At 50.9% G+C, this 20,014-nt stretch overlaps 3 protein-coding genes across 3 annotated transcripts in view; 2 read left to right on the forward strand and 1 right to left on the reverse strand.

The window, feature by feature from the left end:
* LOC137847108 (olfactory receptor 14A16-like) overlaps positions 1 to 4,660 on the forward strand; it is a 185,758-nt gene extending 181,098 nt beyond the window's left edge. The window contains exons 2-3 of the mRNA XM_068665388.1: positions 272 to 1,841; positions 3,511 to 4,660. Coding sequence (XP_068521489.1) covers positions 3,520 to 4,479 — 960 coding nt within the window. The 5' untranslated portion in view covers positions 272 to 1,841; positions 3,511 to 3,519 and the 3' untranslated portion in view covers positions 4,480 to 4,660. The remainder of the gene's footprint in view (positions 1 to 271; positions 1,842 to 3,510) is intronic.
* Positions 4,661 to 5,706: 1,046 nt separating this feature from the next.
* On the forward strand, positions 5,707 to 6,554 carry LOC137846801 (olfactory receptor 14C36-like). Its single transcript, XM_068664911.1, has one exon. The coding sequence runs from the start codon at positions 5,707 to 5,709 to the stop codon at positions 6,394 to 6,396; it is 690 nt and encodes a 229-aa protein (XP_068521012.1). The 3' UTR covers positions 6,397 to 6,554.
* Positions 6,555 to 16,782: 10,228 nt separating this feature from the next.
* LOC137847135 (olfactory receptor 14C36-like) lies at positions 16,783 to 17,778 on the reverse strand. Its single transcript, XM_068665441.1, has one exon. It carries the CDS (start codon positions 17,755 to 17,757, stop codon positions 16,795 to 16,797), a length of 963 nt encoding a protein of 320 aa, XP_068521542.1. The 5' UTR covers positions 17,758 to 17,778; the 3' UTR covers positions 16,783 to 16,794.
* Positions 17,779 to 20,014: the final 2,236 nt, after the last annotated feature.

Here is a 20,014-nt window from a genome sequence, read left to right on the forward strand (position 1 = left end):
CATATAAATGAGAGGGATTTTGCCTCTCGGGGACCAGGGCTTGGGACCAGGGCAGGAAACAGGACGAGGGCTGGGGTCCAGGACGGGGGCTGGGGACCAAGACTGGGGACCAGGGCTAGGAACCATGTCTGGGGACAGGATCAGGGCTGGGGACCAGGGCTGGGGATCAGAACAGGGCTGGCTGTGCAGTGCTGGGTGTAGGGCTGGGCCCCAAAACCTCATCTCTTTCCCTGTGCTGAAAAGCAGCTGGACTATGACATGCATTTTGCAGGAGGATTGTCAAGACATGGGTTTTCCTGTTTTCAAGTCCCAGATCCTGGTGAACATCACCTAGGTTGGTTAACCTAGCAGCTGTGCACAGAAGCTGTCTCCAAGAACCCATAGAAACCTCGGGAATGTTTGCACCCTGCAGTGTCCCTTTTCTGTGACAGTCTGAGTGATTTAAGGCCCCCAGGGTGACATGGGGTCATTGAATTCATCTTAATCCAGTGGCTTCCACAAGACTGTCTGCTTCTTCAGCCTGACTGCAGGCATTTACCTCTGACCACACTGCCACCCTGACTGGATCTGCTCTGACCCTCACCCACAAGGGCTCCCCCACTCTGCTGCCCATCCCATAGACGAGCTCCATGCATCCAGACAGATCCTTCACATGGAGGGCAACCCCCTGTTGATCATCCCCGCCTGTCTCTTCTGAAGAATCTGCCCCCGTCCAGCACAGCACCCCAAGCTGGGGGACCTGTCCCCCCACACCGCAGCAGCTCTTCCATCAATGTCCCAGCCCTGTGACAGCAGGCGGGGATCCAGCTCCTCCTGCCTGTGCCCCAGGCTGAGGGCATTGGGGCACATCTGGGCTGCAGCACCTCAGCTGTGGCACAAGGGCCAAACTCAGACTTGTCCCAGACCTTGTGCCAAGAGCCTGGGCATGAAGAGGCTTTCCTTCAGAGCAGAGATTTGCTGCCGTGGATGGTAGATGGGCACAAAAGGATGACTTAAGGGATCCCAAGAAGGGCAAGGCCTGGTGTTCCTGAGGCCAGAAGGAAACAGGCCTGGGCTGTGCCGCTCTGACAGCAGAGGGCCTTTGTGGTGTTGGTGCAGCCCTGAGGGCCAGTGCTGGAGCTGGGGCTGATCTTAGGCAGGAGAAGGGGCTGCTGATTTCCCTTGATTTCCCCCATCTCCATTAATGATCCTGGAGCTGAGAAAAGGAGCTCACCTGCAGCTGCCCATGTTATTCACACCTAAACTGAGTGCAGAGGAATCCCAGCTCCCGTGGGTTTGTGGCAGGCATGGGAGGGATCTTTGTCCCATTCCAGCCCCAGGACAAAAAAACAGCATGAGATGTCTTAACTGACTCTGCTGAATCCCTTCCTTAAGCAGGGGGTTAAAGGAGTTACTTTTATGACCATGCCTGGGTGTCCCTTCATCAACTGGGATGAGAAGACTGCTACAGATAATTGTTTTTGTGCTAAGAGAAATGAGCCTGCTGTCAAGAAGTGTGTGTGCCCAGGGGAGGGAGGGAAGCCCAGGGATCCCTTCAGGCTGTTTGCCAGCAGGTTCCCCTGCAGCCCCAGGGCCATGTGCAGGGAGCCTGGTGGGGGGCAGAGCAAGGGAGGCCTTGGGCTGGGCCTCTGCTGCTGAGCTGGGCCGGGCTCCTGGGCCCAAGGGGAGCTCCTGGCAAGCGGGCAGCGCTGCAGAGAGACAGCTCTGCCCAGGAGCAGCTCCTCTGCACAGCGCAGCAGGGCTGGGGGCACTGCCTGCAGAGACACAGTGCTTAAAGGCAGGCAGAAGTGGCAGCATGCCCAGAGCTCCCTGTGGGAGAAGACTTCGCAGCCCTGCACCCGGTAAGTCTCTGGCTGGAGGGCAATGCAGCCGCAGTTCGTGGAGGCAGGAGAAGCCGGGGGTGCAGGCAGGGGTGTCCAGGGCTGTGGTGCAGAGCAGGGTCCCTGCTGTGCCCCAGGGGCTGTGTGCCGGGGCAGGGCCTCTGCCGCCTGCCAGGCTCAGCACTCAGCCTGCCCGGGGAGCTGCCCAGGGCGCTGCGGGGAGAAGCTGCGGGTGGAAGGAGCCCCCCGGCAGGGCAGGGTCCTGCTGCTGGTGGGAGGCTGCTGCCTGGGGCAGCCTGCTCACAGCTCCACAGTACAACCAGCGTGTATCTAAAGGGTCTTTGCGAGAGCTGGGATAAAGTAGGGGATTTCAGCTTCAGTCACAGCTTTTCTGAGCCTCCTGAACTTCCAATCTTCTCTACTTGCCTCAGTTGTAATAGAAATATTTGCTGTTAATTCCAGGAAGTGCCTAAGACTCCATGATGGCTGAGAGGTTACAAGGATCTTTTCCTTCCCCTCAGCCCATAGAAAGCTCCACCACCACATGTGCAGTGTCAGCAGGGTCTGTGTGACCTGGGCTCTAGGACATGTCCCCAGCGAGCTGCCCCTGGGCAGAGCCCTGCTGCCAGGAGGTGTCTGCAGGGCAGAGCTGAGCACCCAGCGGGTGGGATGTGGGCTGTGAGGTGCAGGCAGGAGGCGTGGGGACAGAGACCCAGCTGCAGGCAGGGACAGCTGCAGGCAGCACATCCCTGGGCTGGAAATGGCAGGACAGTGCGAACATAGTCTGGTACCTCCTTTTCTGACCTCAAGCCCACAGGAATCAGGATGTCTCATAACCTCATGAGTGAAACCTCCGGCAGAGCTGGCTCTCCTGAGATCCTTTCAGTCCCTCCCTGGCCTTGCCTCCCCTGGCAGAAGCCCTGGGCTGTTTCTCTTTGTTCCTTCATCTGCTGTTGCTGTTCTTGTTTTATGGCTTGCTGCAGATCTGGCTTTCAGCTGCAGCTCTAGCACTGACTTCCACCACACAGATGTGTCCATAGGAGGAAGGTGCCCAAAGTTCCCCTTAAAACCTGTGGGGCTCAGGGCAATGCAGTTTACGGGGCAGGAAAAATCTGAATCGTCTTACAGGCAGTTCCTGAGGCCACAGTAATTGGGCCAGTGGACTGAGCCCTCAAGGACTCTGGCTGAGACGAGGGTAGATGGACAGACTGGCCAACCTCACTGCATGAAGGAGAGTGCCTATGTCTCACGGGACTCAGAAGATCTCAGTTGGAATACCTGAAAAGTGCCGGGGTTTTCTTCCCTTAAGAAATGCTCCTGAGTATGACACAGCTAGCTGCAAGAAAGTAAACCACAAATTTTGGCAGTCAAGAGCATTCACAGTGGTAATGCTGTGAAGTCCACATACATCAGAGATAGATTAAGCAGAGATCACTCGTATTTCTTATTTACCTAGACCTGAAGGGAAAGCCTGACTCCTTCAGAGCCCACAGCAGAGCCCCCTGCTCCCAGTGGCACCCTTTACCACGATCACCAACCGGAGCTCAAGCAAGGGAGCAGAAAAAATGTCTCAGAAAGAGGAAAATCACTGTGGGGGACTTCAGAGAGAAGTGGAGCAGGTTTTTATCAAAGATGTCTTTCCTAATTATCATTGTCTTTTATTTTCCTGGGATTGTTCCCCTTTGTCCAGGAGGATCAGATGTCCAACAGCAGCTCCATCACTGAGTTCCTCCTTCTGGCATTTGCAGACACACAGGAGCTGCAGATTCTGTACTTCGTGCTCTTCCTGGGCATCTACCTGGCTGCCCTCCTGGGCAACGGCCTCATCCTCACCGCTGTAGCCTGCGACCACCACCTCCACACCCCCATGTACTTCTTCCTCCTCAACCTCGCCCTCCTCGACCTGGGCTGCATCTCCACCACTGTCCCCAAGGCCATGGCCAATTCCCTCTGGGACACCAGGGCTATCTCCTATCAAGGATGTGCTGCACAGGTCTTTTTGTCCCTCTTCTTGTTTTCAGCAGAGTATTCTCTTCTCACTGTCATGTCCTATGACCGCTACGTTGCCATCTGCAAGCCCCTGCACTACGGGAGCCTCCTGGGGAGCAGAGCTTGTGCCCAGATGGCAGCAGCTGCCTGGGGCAGTGGGGTTCTCTGTGCTCTGCTGCACACTGCCAATACATTTTCCCTGCCCCTCTGCCAAGGCAATGCTGTGGACCAGTTCTTCTGTGAAGTCCCCCAGATCCTCAAGCTCTCCTGCTCACACTCCTACCTTAGGAATGCTTGGGTACTTATAATTGGTGTCCCTTTAGCATCCATGTGCTTTTTTTTAATTATTTTTTCCTATGTGCAGGTCTTCAGGGCCGTGCTGAGGATGCCCTCTGAGCAGGGCCAGCACAAAGCCTTCTCCACGTGCCTCCCTCACCTGTTTGTGGTCTCCCTGTTTGTCATCACTGGACTTTTTGCCTACATGAAGCCCTCCTCAATCTCCTTCCCAGCCCAGGACCTGATGGTGTCATTTCTGTACTCAGTGATGCCTCCAGCAGTGAACCCCCTCATCTACAGCATGAGGAACCAGGAGCTCAAGGATGCCATTAGGAAAATGATTTCAGGGATGTTTCTGAAAAGTGATAAATTACCACTTTTTCTCCACAAATGACTTCCTGGGTACTTGTTTCATGATCATTATTGTTACATTTATCTTTGTTGTCATTCCCATTCATTAGTTTATTACATTTATTTATTTTTAATATGTATATCTACTGTACACTGAGGAATGAAACTGTTTTTTTTAGTACTCTCTCTTAACATCTGCTTAATAAAACAGGATCTCCCCAACAGACTGCCTGAAATCCTGCTTCTTCTTTCAAAGCTGATGCCAGATGCCAGTAACACGGCTGAGCAGTGTGGTGGTTTCACACCAATGGGCAGCTGAGCTCCAGCACATCACACTCATCACACTTTCATCCCCTCCTCAAAGGAGCAGCCGGAGAAAACAGAGTGGAAAGGGCTCCTTTTTTTTTTTTTTTTTTTTGAAGATACAGTTAGAAGACTTACCATTTGCAGTCTTGGGCAAAACAGATTCAGTGTAGGGAGATTAAGATCACTTACTGAGATTTAACTAACTGACTGGAGCAGTGAGGAACTAAAAACAAAAAGTTTCTCACTCTTATCTCTCCCAGCTGCTGTTGTGTAGCAGCTTATTTTTTACCCTTTCTTAAATATGTTTTCACAGAAATGCAAACACCATTGCTTATTGGCTTGAATCTGGCTTGCGGCGGGCCCCTAGTCTAACATGGGGCTGCTTCTGGGTTCTTCTCACAGAAGCCACCCCTATGGCACCCTGCTACCAAAACCTTGCCAAGTTAACTCACTACAGGAGGGATACAAATTTAATCAGAAGGTTGGAGCACCTCTTGTATGAAGAGAGGTTGAGAGAGGTATGGATGTTCAGCCTGGAGAAGAGAAGTCTCTGGGGTGACCTCATTGCAGCTTTTCTTTTTTTTTTTTCTTTTTTTTTTTTTCCTTTTTTTTTTATTTATAAAAAAAAGACCCTTAAAGGGACCTTAAAGAGGTCTTTTTAAAAGTACTTTTTTAAAAATACTTTTCAGTACTTAAAAGGGTGAAGAGGGACTCCTTATTTGGCTATATGATGATAGGAAAAGGGGGAATAGTCTTAAAATAAAAGAATATAGATTGTTATTATACATTTGGAGGAAATTAACCTGGCTGCCCTCCTGGGCAATGGCCTCATCCTCACAGCTGTAGCCTGCAACCACCGCCTCCACACCCCCATGATACCAGGACCATTTCCTATGCAGGATGTGCTGCACAGGCGTTTCTTTTTCCCTTTCCCATGTCAGTAGAGTACTTCCTTTGCACCATCATGTCCTATGACCGCTACATTGCCATCTGCAAGCCCCTGCGCTACGGGAGCCTCCTGGGCAGCAGAGCTTGTGCCCAGATGGCAGCAGCTGCCTGGGGCAGTGGGGTTCTCTGTGCTCTGCTGCACACTGCCAATACATTTTCCCTGCCCCTCTGTGGAGGAAATGCTGTGGACCAGTTCTTCTGTGAAGTCCCGCAGATCCTCAAGCTCTCTTGCTCTGACTCCTACCTCAGGGAAATGGGGCTTCTCACATTTAGTGTTTTTGTTTTGTTTGGGGGGTGTTTTGCATTCATTTTGTTGCCCTATGTGCAAATCCTCAGGATCTGTTGCTCATATTCCTACCTCAGGAATGTTTGGGTACTTATGATTGGTTTCTCTTTAGCATCCACATGTTTTATTTTCATTCTTTTCTCCTATGTGCATGGAAAGCAGAAAGCCTTTTCCACGTGCCTCCCTCACCTGTTCGTGGTCTCCCTGTTTTTCAGCACTGCCATTTTTACCTACCTGAAGCCCCCCTACATCTCCTCCCCATCCCTGGATCTGGTGGTGACAGTTTTGTACTCGGTGGTTCCTCCAGCCATAAACCCCCTCATCTGCAGCATGAGGAACAAGGAGCTCAAGGATGCACTGCAGAAACTCATGAGTGGGTGTACATCAGAAGTAATGTCCTGCCTGTCTTCTCCTGAATAGCACTGGTAATATAACTCATGCCATGCCAAACTTGTCTTTTGTTCTTGAGTGGGTTTTTTTGTTCGTTATTGGGGAGAGGGCCATCAACGTAATCCATATAAATTGTCATTGTTTATCCCACTCCTGTGTTTAAACAAAATAAAGGAACCTGCACTGAAGAGTGTGTCTGAGATGCTTTTTCTGAGAATTTTGCTGGGGGTTCCATGGTAATGCCCATGGGTAGAAGTGGAAAGCAATAGAGTCCCATCAGAACAGCACTGCCAGGAAGCACCGGTGTTTGGTCTGTCTGGGGCAGCTCTTGCTCCATCTCCACACTCTCCTTCTGAGCCTTTTCTGTTGGCATAAGCCTGATTGTTCCTGCAGCTTGGTCACAGTACTGCTGTGTGGCAATCCTGTGACCAATCCCACGGACAGGCAACGGGCATTTCTGTGACACAGCTGGCCTCCAGAACAGCATTTCCATCCCATAATGTGATTCAGCTCAGGGTAGCGCCTAGGGTTCAAGTCTTCCTTCACAGTTTCTGTCAAGAACATTGCAGTCCAGAAATGGATTCTAAAGGGGGACCTGGCTTTGCCTGTATCTCCACGGGCTCAGGGTGACGTGATCAGAGCCCCAGCTGGGTGTTTGAGGGCATGGGGACTCACTCAGGTGTTGCTTGTTGGTGTTCAGCACTCAGGCAGATGGTGAGGAGTCTCCAATTAACCTGCCTGTGGCACTACAACATGTGCTGGGGCTGGTGGCAGGTGAGCAGTTTTTGGAAGGAATCAGGAGAGCCCAGGGGAGCTGCAGGGACAGTGTGTCCCAGGGGGTCAGCAGTGAATGGAGCCCACAGAGCATGAGCCTCTTCCAGGTGGAGTCCCCCTGTGATAAAGTGTTAAATCTGGATGTGAGCAGGAAAAGAAGAGCCCCGTGACCCAGGGGACATAGCAGGAATGGGGAAAGAAGTCTGGTGAGCGAATGCGGAATGTGAATAGTGGAATGCTATAGGGTGCAGCACCCAAACACTTCTTGTGGCACTGGAAAGAAGGCAGGCTACCTCTGAGCACCCTCGACAGCCACAGAAGAGCTGGTGTGGGAGGCAGTCAGTGGAAGAGCCCTATGAGCTGTCTCTGCCTCCCAGCCTGCCCAGCACAGCCCTGCAGAGTGCCCCTGTGTCCTGGACACCACAGCCCCCTTGCTGTGCAAAGCAGAACCACCAGCTGGGGCTGTGAGGTGTGCGGAGATAGGGTGCAGGAATGGTTGGCCAGGCCAGCACAGGCATGCTTCTTCCTGGGAAAGGCTCTCTGTTGATGTGGGAAGTCCTGGGAGGAGAGTGGGGCCCCGTGTGTGTGCAAGGGATCCCTGGAAAGAGAAACCCCTGGGTACTTCTGCAGCTTGGAGCAGGCTGCCAGGGCTCAGCGGCAGCAGGAGCTGCCTGAGGAGCTCCAGGACCAGGGCTCTCAGCCCAGCTCAGAGAGGTGGTTTGTTCCTCCGCAGCGGGACACAGAATGGCTCAGTCAGAAGTCCAGATGTGCCTGGTACAGTTAAGACTTCAGCATGCACATCGTGTACACGTGCTGAGGCAAAGCTGAGTGAGCACAAATGCCCTCAGCCAGTGTCCATTCCTCATGCTGTGGAGGGTTGGGAGAATGAAGGCTGGTCAGCCTCACTTCAGTCCCTGGGAAGGTGATGGGGCAAGCTTTTCCACAGCCACCTCCAGGCACTTGAAGGAAAAAAAATAGGATTGCTGAACCTATAGGGGAGGGGAAGGAAAGGGAAGCAAAGGGAAGAGAAGGTGCCTACCTGTCTTTAGCAAGGCCTTTGGCTTTGTCTCAAAGAATTCTTATAGCCAGAATGGTGCTATGTGTATTTAACAAATTGGTGAGGCTGTGGGTGGGCCAGTTTGCTGGACAATCAGACCCAGATATCATCCATGACACATAGTGCTGTCAGTCAGTTCTTAGCATCATCCCTCAGCGATCAGCACTTGGAGCAGCACTGCTGAATGTCGTTATTGACTCTCTGAATTACCGGATGGAGCACACTTTCAGATCTTTTCTGGATGGTGTCAAGGTCCGAGGAGCCCTTGATCAATCTTATCTATTCAGTCTACCTTGATCAGAAGAGTTGAAGAAGATAAAAATCAGAAGTCTCTTGGAACATTTATTTGTTTATTGTGATTCAATGACCTGTCCTTCAGAGAGCTCTCTGAAGACATAGCAGGCAGAGGAAGAGGAAAAGGGAGAGAGGTAGAGGCAGAGATACATCTTGTGTTCCTATGACCACGGTAGATCCTGCAAAGAATGATTCCATATTTGAAGCAGTAGTAGAAAATTTACTTTATAAACTAAGGGTAGAAAATTTACTTGATAAGCTTACTTTTTTTTTATCTCCCCAGGCCCTGGCACACAATGACGGTGCCGGGTGAATAAGTTGAGGTCTGTGGTGCCTCAGAAACTTAACAACGAGTAGGAAGCCTCTGGTCAGCTCAATCTCTGGAGCTGACAGGCCAGCAGCAGTAACATGGCTGGGGACAAGGCCTATGAGGTGACTGCTTCCTGAAGCAGCTGCTGTGTCAGCCCTTGCCTCCTGGCTGACATCTGTTTTTCAGCTCACACCCGCCAGCATCCCTGATCAGGCAGCAGAAGGCACCTGCTTGGCACACTGGTTGTGAGATGCCCTCTGTCTGAGAGCCTGATAGGCCCCATGCAGGAAGAGGCCTTGGGTGTGGGTTTTTACATCCCTTCTGCCTGAGCAGGCAGGTGGGACAGGAACGGGTACACAACTTGGTTATGTCTACCTGAGAAACTGGAAGGCCAGCAGGAGGCATGTGTCTTGGAAGATCCTGGTGAGGATTCTCTGGTGGTGGGAAATAGCAGGAGAGAGTCACAAGTGGGACAAAGTGCTGCTTGGAAGGTGAAGAGTGGGAATGAGGAGGAGGAAATGTCACTAAACGGGTAGTGCTGTGGGACCTGAATTCACGCAGAAGGAGTCTATGGTCAGCCCATGCCATTTTGTTTCAAAGGACAGCCAGGGAGAGTGGGGAGACCTTAGTGAAAGTAAGGAAATGCCAGGGTGAGAGCAAAGTGGAAACGTGAAGTGCATGCCTGTAGCCTGCAGGGAGAAAAGGGCAAGAATTGGACAGTGCAGGACAGCCTGTGGTGATGAAGACCGAGTGCACTGGCAAGGCTGCAAGGCCCCAACAGCACTAAGGTCTTTGTCCCCCTGGCTATGGCAGTTGTCTCTGCTACTGAGGCTCACGAGGACACATGCTGTGCTCATGACACTGGGGTCTTGTGTGTGGAGGAATCGTTAAGTGAGGCAGGACATGTGAATGTTGAGCAGTTGGGAGACAATGGGCTGGTGAAGCACCGTACTCAACTCACATGAGCCTTGGCACGTACACCGCTGGCTGAGAGCCAATCAGGCTCAAGGAAAAGACGACTGAGCTATCCATTAAAGTTGAAGTTCACTGTTCACTCATATTGATGTGCTGCGTCTTTCTTCCGTCGGCAACAAATTGGCGCCCGAACAGGGACAGGTCTGAACGGGATTTGGACACTGCTGGCAGTGATCCAGGGCCACGGTTGGACGGAATAAAGGAGAAGCCGGTCCTGTCAACGCAGCCCAGGAGGTGAAAAGGACAAGAATCCCTGCACCCGCGCCGGGAAGGTGAAAAGGACGTGGAGTCCCCCGCACCCGGGAGTGGATCCCGCCGGTCGCGCGTCGCCGAGATCTGCAGCTCGGAAGGTGAAAGGGAGTCCCCGCACCCGGGATGAGCCTATTTAGGGTCCCGCCGGAAAAGCGCCGCCGAGGTGTTTGCAAAGGCTGCAACCGACGTATATAAAGGTATGAAAAGATAAGCGGCGTATTATTTGCTCAAATGCTTTCTAGAAAAGCTGAGCATTTTAGATACAGATTGTAGAAAAAGATTTGCCAGGGTTATTAGTATATGGGCTAGCTAAAGGTTGTTTTACAAGTCCTGATACAGTTTTTTGAACAAACAGAGTGGCGTAAATTTGGAAATAAATTGTTTGATGATGTTAGGAACGATGTTAAGTTTACTGGGAGATTTGATGAGGCCATGGAGAGTAGTGGCTAATGCATTAGCCACACATAAAGATGAACAAAGAGTTGCCGCTGCTGCAACAGAGTGGTCAGGACCACCAAGAAGGGTTAATAATGTTAATCCACAGCAAATAAATATGGAAGGAACAGATTGCCCGTTGCCACCTTCCGTTAAAACTTCTACTATTACACAGGGGGTCTCGAGAAAATTGGAGGTGCCTGTGACAATGTCCTCTGATACAGAGGAGGAGCTTTCACTACCAACAGCTCCAACTGCTCCAATAGAAAGTGAGAAAGGAGCAAGTGAAAGGACCAGTGCTAACTCATTTCTATCAAATATAAATCCCTTCACAACAGGGGCGCAGGGAAGAGAAGGTCTGCAGCCATCGAAGGCCTTTGCTGTTACGCCCCCTGTTGACCTGAACGTGCCTTTTGACCCAGGCCCTATTGGCCTTGGAAAGGAGCGATGGAGGCAAATAGCAAATGAGGCACTGCGTGAAGGGAATTATGAAACGGCAGCACAGTTAACACAAGGTTTTAACTAATAATCAGGTGTCTCATCCATTTGTGGTGAATGGTCAGTGGCAAAAAGAAAAGGGGGAGAGTAAGGGGCGGCAAAGACAGAAACGGTACCAGGAGGATGCCACTGACACTGACGGCACGGGTAATAGCAGTAGTATAAGTGACACAGCTGCGGGGCGGCGGGCACCAGTGTCCTGGAAATGTGATGGTGAAAAGGACTGTGACAGTGCAGAAGATGAAGAGAATTGCGGCATTGTGACTTGTAGTGCAGCAGAATTTACATGCAGTAGTGGGCAATGTATTTCCAAAAGCTTTGTCTGCAATGGTCAAGGTGACTGCTCCGACCACTCGGATGTATCTTTGGAGCAGTGTGGCCGCCAGCCTGCACCTCTGGTGAAGTGTTATGTGAGTGAGGTGCAGTGCGGCTCAGGTGAAAAAGACTATGACAAAGATCCTGATTGCAAGGATGGAAGTGATGAAATTAACTGCCCTTCTCAGACTTGCAGGCCAGACCAGTTCAGATGTGAAGATGGGAACTGTGTTCATAGGAGTAGGCAGTGCAGTGGTGTGAGAGACTGTCTGGATGGTACTGATGAAGCAAACTGTAACGATGTTATTCAGTGCTCTGGACCTGGCAAATTCAAGTGCAGAAGTGGAGAATGCATAGATATCAATAAAGTGTGTAACCAGCAGAGAGACTGCAAGGACTGGGGTGATGAGCCCCTGAAGGAATGCAACATAAATGAATGTGACTGTCCAGCTGGGTTTGAGTTTGTAGACAAGAGAAACTGTGGAGATTTTGATAAATGTCAAAACCCTGGTATCTGTAGTCAAATATGTATCAACCTGAAAGGTGGCTACAAATGTGAATGTAGCCGTGGATATCTGATTCCTGCTACAGGAACCTGGAAAAGGCCATACCGGTACAAAAATACAAATAACACCTGTGATTACAATGACGCTGCTAAGCAGGGTTTAGGGGTTCATAGCATGGAGATGATGAGGAACCACCCGCGACACGTCATTACATTAAGTCTGAAAATGATAATAAATGTATTATGAGAGTACTGTACCGAGATACGAAAACGGGACAATGGCTGGGGCCTGCTGATGTGATTTATATGGGGCGAGGTTATGTGTGTATCTCTTCCCCTACAGGGCCAACCTGGGTTCCTAGTCGATGTGTTAAACCAGCCATTGAAGAAAAGTCATCAAGTACGAATAACAGCAACCATGGCTGATCTAACGGCACAAGGGATTTTGGTTGCATTATCTTTGACAATGACGGTTGGAAGTAATAGTGCCATCCTAAGCAAAATCGATCCTCAAACCAATATGTGGGTCACTTGGGCAAAACAAACCGGACAAAGTTCATTTTGCCTATTCCTCGCTTCTGCGTCTGATCCTTTTGTTGATGAGTTGATTATGTTTGAAATGGTTAAGGGATCATACGCAAAAAATTGTAGTACAAGATAGTTGGTTTGAAGGTTGGTTTAAATCTGTTTTTGGGAACATGGGTGGATGGTTTTTTCTTCGTCAAAGAGTAACTTCGTTTTCTACTTATAGTTATACTGATTATAGTTGCTGCAAAATAAAAACGGGGGAATTGTGGAGGAATCGTTAAGTGAGGCAGGACATGTGAATGTTGAGCAGTTGGGAGACAATGGGCTGGTGAAGCACCGTACTCAACTCACATGAGCCTTGGCACGTACACCGCTGGCTGAGAGCCAATCAGGCTCAAGGAAAAGACGACTGAGCTATCCATTAAAGTTGAAGTTCACTGTTCACTCATATTGATGTGCTGGGTCTTCCTTCCGTCGGCAACACTTGTGGCCTCCTTGCAACCCAGTGGAGAGTCCAGCAGGTATCATAGCATTGTCCTTCACACAGCATCACACACCCCACATCCCACTGCCCCAGGAAGAGCCCTGAGCCATGGGTGAGGAACAGAACCTCCCTGCCCAGGGCCTGGGGGCCATGGCTTGGCCTTTCTGCTTCACCAAACAAACCAAGGCCTTTACTCAGCAGCAGAGTCTCCTGCCCAGTGCCTTTGCCTACCTGCAATCATGGCCTCACATTGTCTGCTCTAACAAGTCCATGGGGAGGCTTTGTCAGTAATGACCCTCACTGGGGCCCATTAATACTCCCAGACTCTTCAAAGTTTCCTTCTGACTTTTACTTCTCCTGCAGTTACATCATTCTCCTCTCACTACCTGAAGTTTATGGACTCAGCACCAAATGCACCATGGGGCTCATTACAATTCAGCCATTTTCATCCAGTCTTCCAGACTTGTACAGTTAATTAGTGAGGTTTCAAGAATGCAGTTTGAAGAGAAATTATTCATTGACCAGATTTCTAAGAGCATTTTCCTTATTTAAGATTAATTTCCATTAGTTTAGAGTTTTCAGAAGAACTGCTAACATCATTCTCTAGTTGTCATAGATCCAAAGAGTCTCCTAAGGAGGTCTGTATGGGTGGAAAAGCAGTCCCTTGATGTTCTAGACTGTGTGGTCAGCCTTGCTGCTCAGCTCTCCATCCCCACCACTTCTCTCATCAGCCACCTGGGACTTGCATCACTTTTCCTTACACCAGACTTCTCCACTGTAGTCCACAGAAAGGTGTTATAGCATCTTTTCTCCAAGTCCCACCTCCTTTCCTCAGACAACTGGCTGCACACAGGCACAGTTTTTGATGTTGTTGTTATTAACATTTAACCACAAACAAGCAAACCCCAATGTCCTCACCACTGAGCCAAATCCAAGTTGCCTCCAATGAGGTGCACCTTCCACAAGGGATGACTATACAAGAAATGTTTGACAGGGGTAGGAAATGATGAATAGAAATGCCATTACAGAGTTGGGTGTAGGGTTGATGAGATAGGAGAGTGAAATACGGGCAAGCTTGAAGAGTCCTCAAGTTCAGAGAACCAACAGTGCATTTGAGAGGTATCTGAATGATCAAAGAATGAGGGGAGGGGAATCTGGAGAAGAATGGAAACTGCACATGTCCAGACAGTCTGCTGGAAAAGTGACTTCCAACATGGTCTGTTTCATAAAGCCAGGCGAAAATACCAGAAAGACTAGGGAGATGAAGTGCAGAGCATAAGAGACAGAGTCATGCAAGTACAAGGGAAGACTGGTATTTTTTCTCTTGCTGTAATAAACATCCAAGGGAAAAAAATGTCATGGGACAGCTCAAACATTGTATTAGAAGTGTTTGATCATTTCAGCTGATTGAAGTGTGCTGATTGAAGTGAAATGATTGAAACGGTTAAAAAAATTGGCCCATCTCAGGTCTTCAGCCCAACTCAGACCTAAAGCCTTAAAATTACAATTTTCTGTCTTGCATGGAGCCCAGTTACCATAAAACACTCCCTGCCCAGGACTGTTCATGCCACTCCTTAGTCTGGCACAGAGCAAATCTGTGACACGTCAAGCTCTCTTTCCTGTTGGAGGCCCAGATGATGTAGGCAATGTTATCTGAATTACCAAATGTGGGTATAGGTATAGCAAACTAAGGATCAATGGGGGACAATGTGATTGGTGAGAACTGATAATTGAGCAGGGGACTGCATGTAAGAAAGGAAGGGATTACAGTGTCTTGAGGAGGAAGAATCCTGTGGAAGAGGAGGGGAGAGGGATGCAAGGGGCCAGCTGCTTGTGGATATGGGGCTGGTCAGGGATTGGTCATGTCAGGCCCTGTGCCTGATCACTGTCCTGCCCTCTCATTCAACTCTATTGCTGGCTATTTGCTGTGTGAGTGTGCTCACTCCTGGGTGTGTCGGGATGAATCATACAATCATGGAACCACATAGCCATATGTGCGTCTGCACCCATGGGTAATTGCTGCTGGGGATGTGTGGAGCACTGGTGACCTTCAGAGCAGATCAGGCTGAGGTGGGGAATGGGATGGGGCCAGGTGTGTTGCTCATGGCTCTGTGTGTGCTGGTGGTGGTGTGGTAGCTGTGAAGGTGCTGCTCCCTGTTGGAGTTGGTCTGAGTGTGGTCGGCTGTGTCCATGCCCTGTGTGCACATCTGTGTATTTATGAGAGTGTGTGTTTGTGCATGCACTTGTGTGTAGTTGCCTGTGTCAATGAGAGTATTGGAAATTCTGAGAGAATTTCTCCAGCTTCCTGATGAAAGAAGAAGCTGGGCTTTGCTGGATCTTAGGACTGAGAGACATTTTTTGCAGCTCCCACAGATACAGAGGTGGTGAAAGGAGTGTTAGCATGTTATCAATATGCTCCCTTTTCCTGTGGAGCATACAAAGGCATCCAGCCGTGGACAGGCCCAAGGAGAGGGCTCATACTTCCTCTGGTCACAACTGCATTTCAGTCCTTGGGATGGACCCAAGATGAGGACTTGCTGATGACTCTTGGGCTGAGGTTCCTCAGCCAGAGGAACAGCAGCAAACTGTTGCGGCTGCTGGACCATGTTTCCATCAGTCAAAGCCTTGACACAGGGCACAGGCATAGTTTTGATGCCACCCAACTGGAAAGATGGTTGCATTAAGGGCTGGAGAATATAGGGCACCAACCAGTTCTTCCTCAGACACTTCCTAGGCTTGGCAAAGCACCAGGAAACCATGGACTTGTGCATAATAAGAAGCACAGAATCTTAGAATTATTAAGGTTGCAAAAGACCTCCAAAATCTTCTGGTCCAACCATCCCCCTACCACCAATATCACCCACTAAGCCATGTCCCTAAGTACTACATCCAACCTTTTCCTCTGCTCAGCTTTCAGGCCAGTCTTCCCCAAGCCTGTAGCATTGCATGGGGTTGTTGTGGCCAAAGGGAAAGACGCAGCACTTAGCCATGGTGAACTTCATCCCACTGGCCTCTGCCCATCAATCCAACCTGTCCAGGTCCCTCTGCTTGGCCTTCCTACCCTCTGGCAGATCGACGCTTCGCTCCACCTTTGTGTCATCTGCAAACATACTGGGGGTGCACTCAATTCCCTCATCCAAATCATCAATAAAACGTTAAAGAGGATGGGCCCCAACACCAACCCTTGGGGAACACCACTGGTGACTGGTCATCAGCTGGATTTCACTCCATTCACCACTACTCTCTGGGCCCGGCCACCCAGCCAGTTTTTAACCCAGCAAAGCGTGTGCCTGTCCAAGCCATGGGCTGCTGGCTTCTCCAGGACAATACTGTCAGAGACCATGTCAAAGACCTTGCTGACGTCTAGGTAGACTATGTCAACAGGCTTTCCCTCATCCCCCAGACATGTCACTGGTCATAGAAGGAGATGAGGTTGGTCGGGCTGGACTTGCCTTTCTTGAACCCATAATGACTGGGCCTGATCCCCTGGTGGTCCCGCATATGCTGCATGATTGCATTCAAGATGACCTGTCCCATCACCTTTCCTGGCACCCAGGTCAGGCTGACAGACCTGTAGTTCTCCAGGTCCCTCTTATGACCTTTCTTAAAGATGGGCATCACATTAGCAAGTCTCTACTCACCTAGAAACTCTCTGGATGACCATGACCACTGATAGATGATGGAAAGTGTCTGATAGGTGATGGAAAGTGGCACAAGCTTCTGGAAAGCTTGGTAACAACCTTGAAAAAACAGCCAAGACTTTAGACAGTGCACTGCAGAGATCCCATTTTATTTTGCAAATGCTATGTAAGAGACTACTCAGACCTTCTCTTAGAAACATATTTATAGACCCTCAAGAGCAACAGGGAGTCTCCATCCTCCGCAGAAGTAGGGTGAAAAAGAGATATTACTCTAAGAGCATAATAAATCAAATGATACCAAAGAGAACAATAACAATATTGATAATGAAAGAAAGACCAGGCCTGAGGGGAGGTACCAAGTTAAGTCACTTCTGGAAAGAGGGGAAATTTGTCACTATTGAGAAACATCCATGAAACTACTTTCCTAATAGCCCACTTGAGCTCCTTATTCCTGATGCTGTAGATGAGGGGGTTCAATGTTGGAGGCATCACCGAGTACAGAACTGCCACTACCAGGTTCAGGGATGGAGAGGAGATGGAGGGGGGTTTCAGGTAAGCAAAAAAGCAGGTGCTGATAAAAAGCGAGACAACAAACAGGTGAGGGAGGCATGTGGAAAAGACTTTGTGCTGGCCCTGTTCTGAGGGCATCCTCAGCACAGCCCTGAAGATCTGCACATAGGAAAAAAGAATGAAAACAAAACAGCCAAACGCTAAACAGACCCCAACCACAACTACCCAAAAAATCTTCAGGTAGGAATGTGTGCAGGATATCTTCATAATCTGGGGGATTTCACAGAAGAACTGGTCCACGGCATTGCCTTGGCAGAGGGGCAGGGAAAATGTATTGGCAGTGTGCAGCAGAGCATAGAGAACCCCACTGCCCCAGGCAGCTGCTGCCATCTGGGCACAAGCTCTGCTGCCCAGGAGGGTCCTGTAGTGCAGGGGCTTGCAGATGGCAACATAGCGGTCATAGGCCATGACAGTGAGAAGAAAATATTCCGCTGAGACCAAAAAGACAAACAGAAAGACCTGGGCAACACATCCTGAGTAGGAGATGGCCCTGGTGTCCCACAGAGAATTGGCCATGGCTTTGGGGACAGTGGTGGAGATGCAGCCCAGGTCAAGGAGGGCGAGGTTGAGGAGGAAGAAGTACATGGGGGTGTGGAGGCGGTGGTCGCAGGCTACGGCGATGAGGATGAGGCCGTTGCCCAGGAGGGCAGCCAGGTAGATGCCCAGGAAGAGCGCGAAGTGCAGGAGCTGCAGCTCCCGTGTGTCTGCGAATGCCAGGAGGAGGAACTCGGAGATGGAGCTGCTGTTGGACATCTGATGCCTCTTGGCCTTGGGGCCTGTCCAAAGACAAAAGGACACAGGGATCTTTGGCAGAGTTCTCTGAGCAAATCTCAGAGAACCACTTTCAGCACCACTCTTCCTTTCTCACCCACCTCCACAATTATTCACTTTCTCAGCAGCATCTTCATTCTCCTTTCTGGCTGAAGCTCTGGTTTGTGCTGGCTGAGCACTGTTTGGAGCCACGACCTCTGCACATGAGCTCCATTGGATTCAGCACTGCTGGGAAAGGCGGTGACCCATTCTGAAACTCATAATTTCATTCAGATGCAGTGTACCTGTAATACAGGGAGGGTGTTCAACATTCTACAGCAGGATAACCCCAGGAAAACCCCTGCTGGATGAAAATAAACCACAGTGACCTGAACAGAGCCAGATTATTTCCCAGCACTAGGCTGGGACCAGAGCCATTTTGGCTAGAACAGCTTGGGCACTCTGCTCCCAGGGATTTACCTCCAGAGCAGGACTCAGTATTCCGGTGTTTGAGCTCTATCTTTAAACCCACTCCCCAGGAAGTCTGAGGGGAATAGCAAGGGCAAGATGGATGGGAGGGGAAACAGAAGAAGGGCACAGGGTTCCTAGTGAGGGATGCAGGAAATGGAGTGAAAGATGGATTCTGGGGGGGGAGGAGGGGTTCTTTGTTCTGAGGGTCCTGCTGCCAAGGGGACAACGCAGCCTGAGATCCCATAGTGGTGGGGGCAGAGGCTTTGCTGGATGGCAGTCAAGGCAATGGAAAACATCAGCAGTGCTGGGATGGCACTGAGGTGCCCAAATTACCCTGCCATGGAGTTTCTAGGAGCAGCTCCCTCTCATTCCCTACCTGTGGTTCTGCTGCCTGCAGCTGTCCCTGCCTGCAGCTGGGTCTCTGTCCCCACGCCTCCTGCCTGCAGCTCACAGCCCCCATGCCACCCGCTGGGTGCTCAGCTCTGCCCTGCAGACACCTCCTGGCAGCAGGGCTCTGCCCAGGGGCAGCTCGCTGGGGGCAGGTCCTAGAGCCCAGAGCACAAAGACCCGCTGACACTGTGCAAGGGGTGATGGTGGAGCTTTCTATGGGCTGAGGGGCAGGAAAGGGACTTAATGGGGTATCCTTATAAACCTCCTTATGAGGGCTCAGGAGTTTCTGAATCTTCTGGGAAATAACAGCCTCTACTTAGATTTCCAGTGAGCCAGAGAAGAGAAAACTGAAAGCAGAGTCTGAGGAAATCTGTGACTAAAGCACCTAACCCATGCCCTGACTCTCCTCTTACAAAGACCCCTTGCATACACCCTGGTTGTGCTGTGGAGCTGTGAGCAGGCTGCCCCAGGCAGCAGCCTCCCACCAGCAGCAGGACCCTGCCCTGCCAGGGGGACTCCTTCCACCCGCAGCTTCTCCCCACAGCGCCCTGGGCAGCTCCCCGGGCAGGCTGAGTGCTGAGCCTGGCAGGCGGCAGAGGCCCTGCCCCGGCACACAGCCCCTGGGGCACAGCAGGGACCCTGCTCTGCACCACAGCCCTGGACACCCCTGCCTGCACCCCCGGCTTCTCCTGCCTCCAGGAACTGCGGCTGCATTGCCCTCCAGCCACAGACTTACCGGGTGCAGGGCTGGGAAGTCTTCTTCCCCAGTGAGCTCTGGGCATGCTGCCACTTCTGCCTGCCTTTAAGCACTGTGTCTCTGCAGGCAGTGCCCCCAGGCCTGCTGCGCTGTGCAGAGGAGCTGCTCCTGGGCAGAGCTGTCTCTCTGCAGAGCTGCCCGCTTGCCAGGAGCTCCCCTTGGGCCCAGGAGCCCGGCCCAGCTCAGCAGCAGAGGCCCAGCCCAAGGCCTCCCTTGCTCTGCCCCCCACCAGGCTCCCTGCACATGTCCCTGGGTGTCAAGGGCTCACAGCTCCTGGAAAGCAGCAGGGTCTCTCCTGGGGAACACACTAGCAAGCAGACAAAGCAAACACTGACTGGCCCTCTCTAAACACTTTGCTGACTGATTCTTGAGGCAGGAATAACCCTACCTGGGTGTGCAGGGCTACAGGACATGCCGAAGTTCCTCTCTGTATTTCAAATTATTCATCAATGAAGTGGATGATGTGCTCCCTCAGCAACTTTGTTGATGACACAAAGCTGGGAGGAGTGGCTGATACCCCAGAGGGCTGTGCTGCCATTCAGAGGGACCTTGGCAGGGTGGAGAGATGAGGCTGGGCACAGACCAGCAGGAGAACAGCTCTGCAGAGAGGGGCCTGGGACTCCTGGTGGACAGTACGCTGAG

The sequence above is a fragment of the Anas acuta genome, chromosome W (assembly GCF_963932015.1).
Source record: "Anas acuta chromosome W, bAnaAcu1.1, whole genome shotgun sequence".
Taxonomy (NCBI): Eukaryota; Metazoa; Chordata; class Aves; order Anseriformes; family Anatidae; genus Anas; species Anas acuta.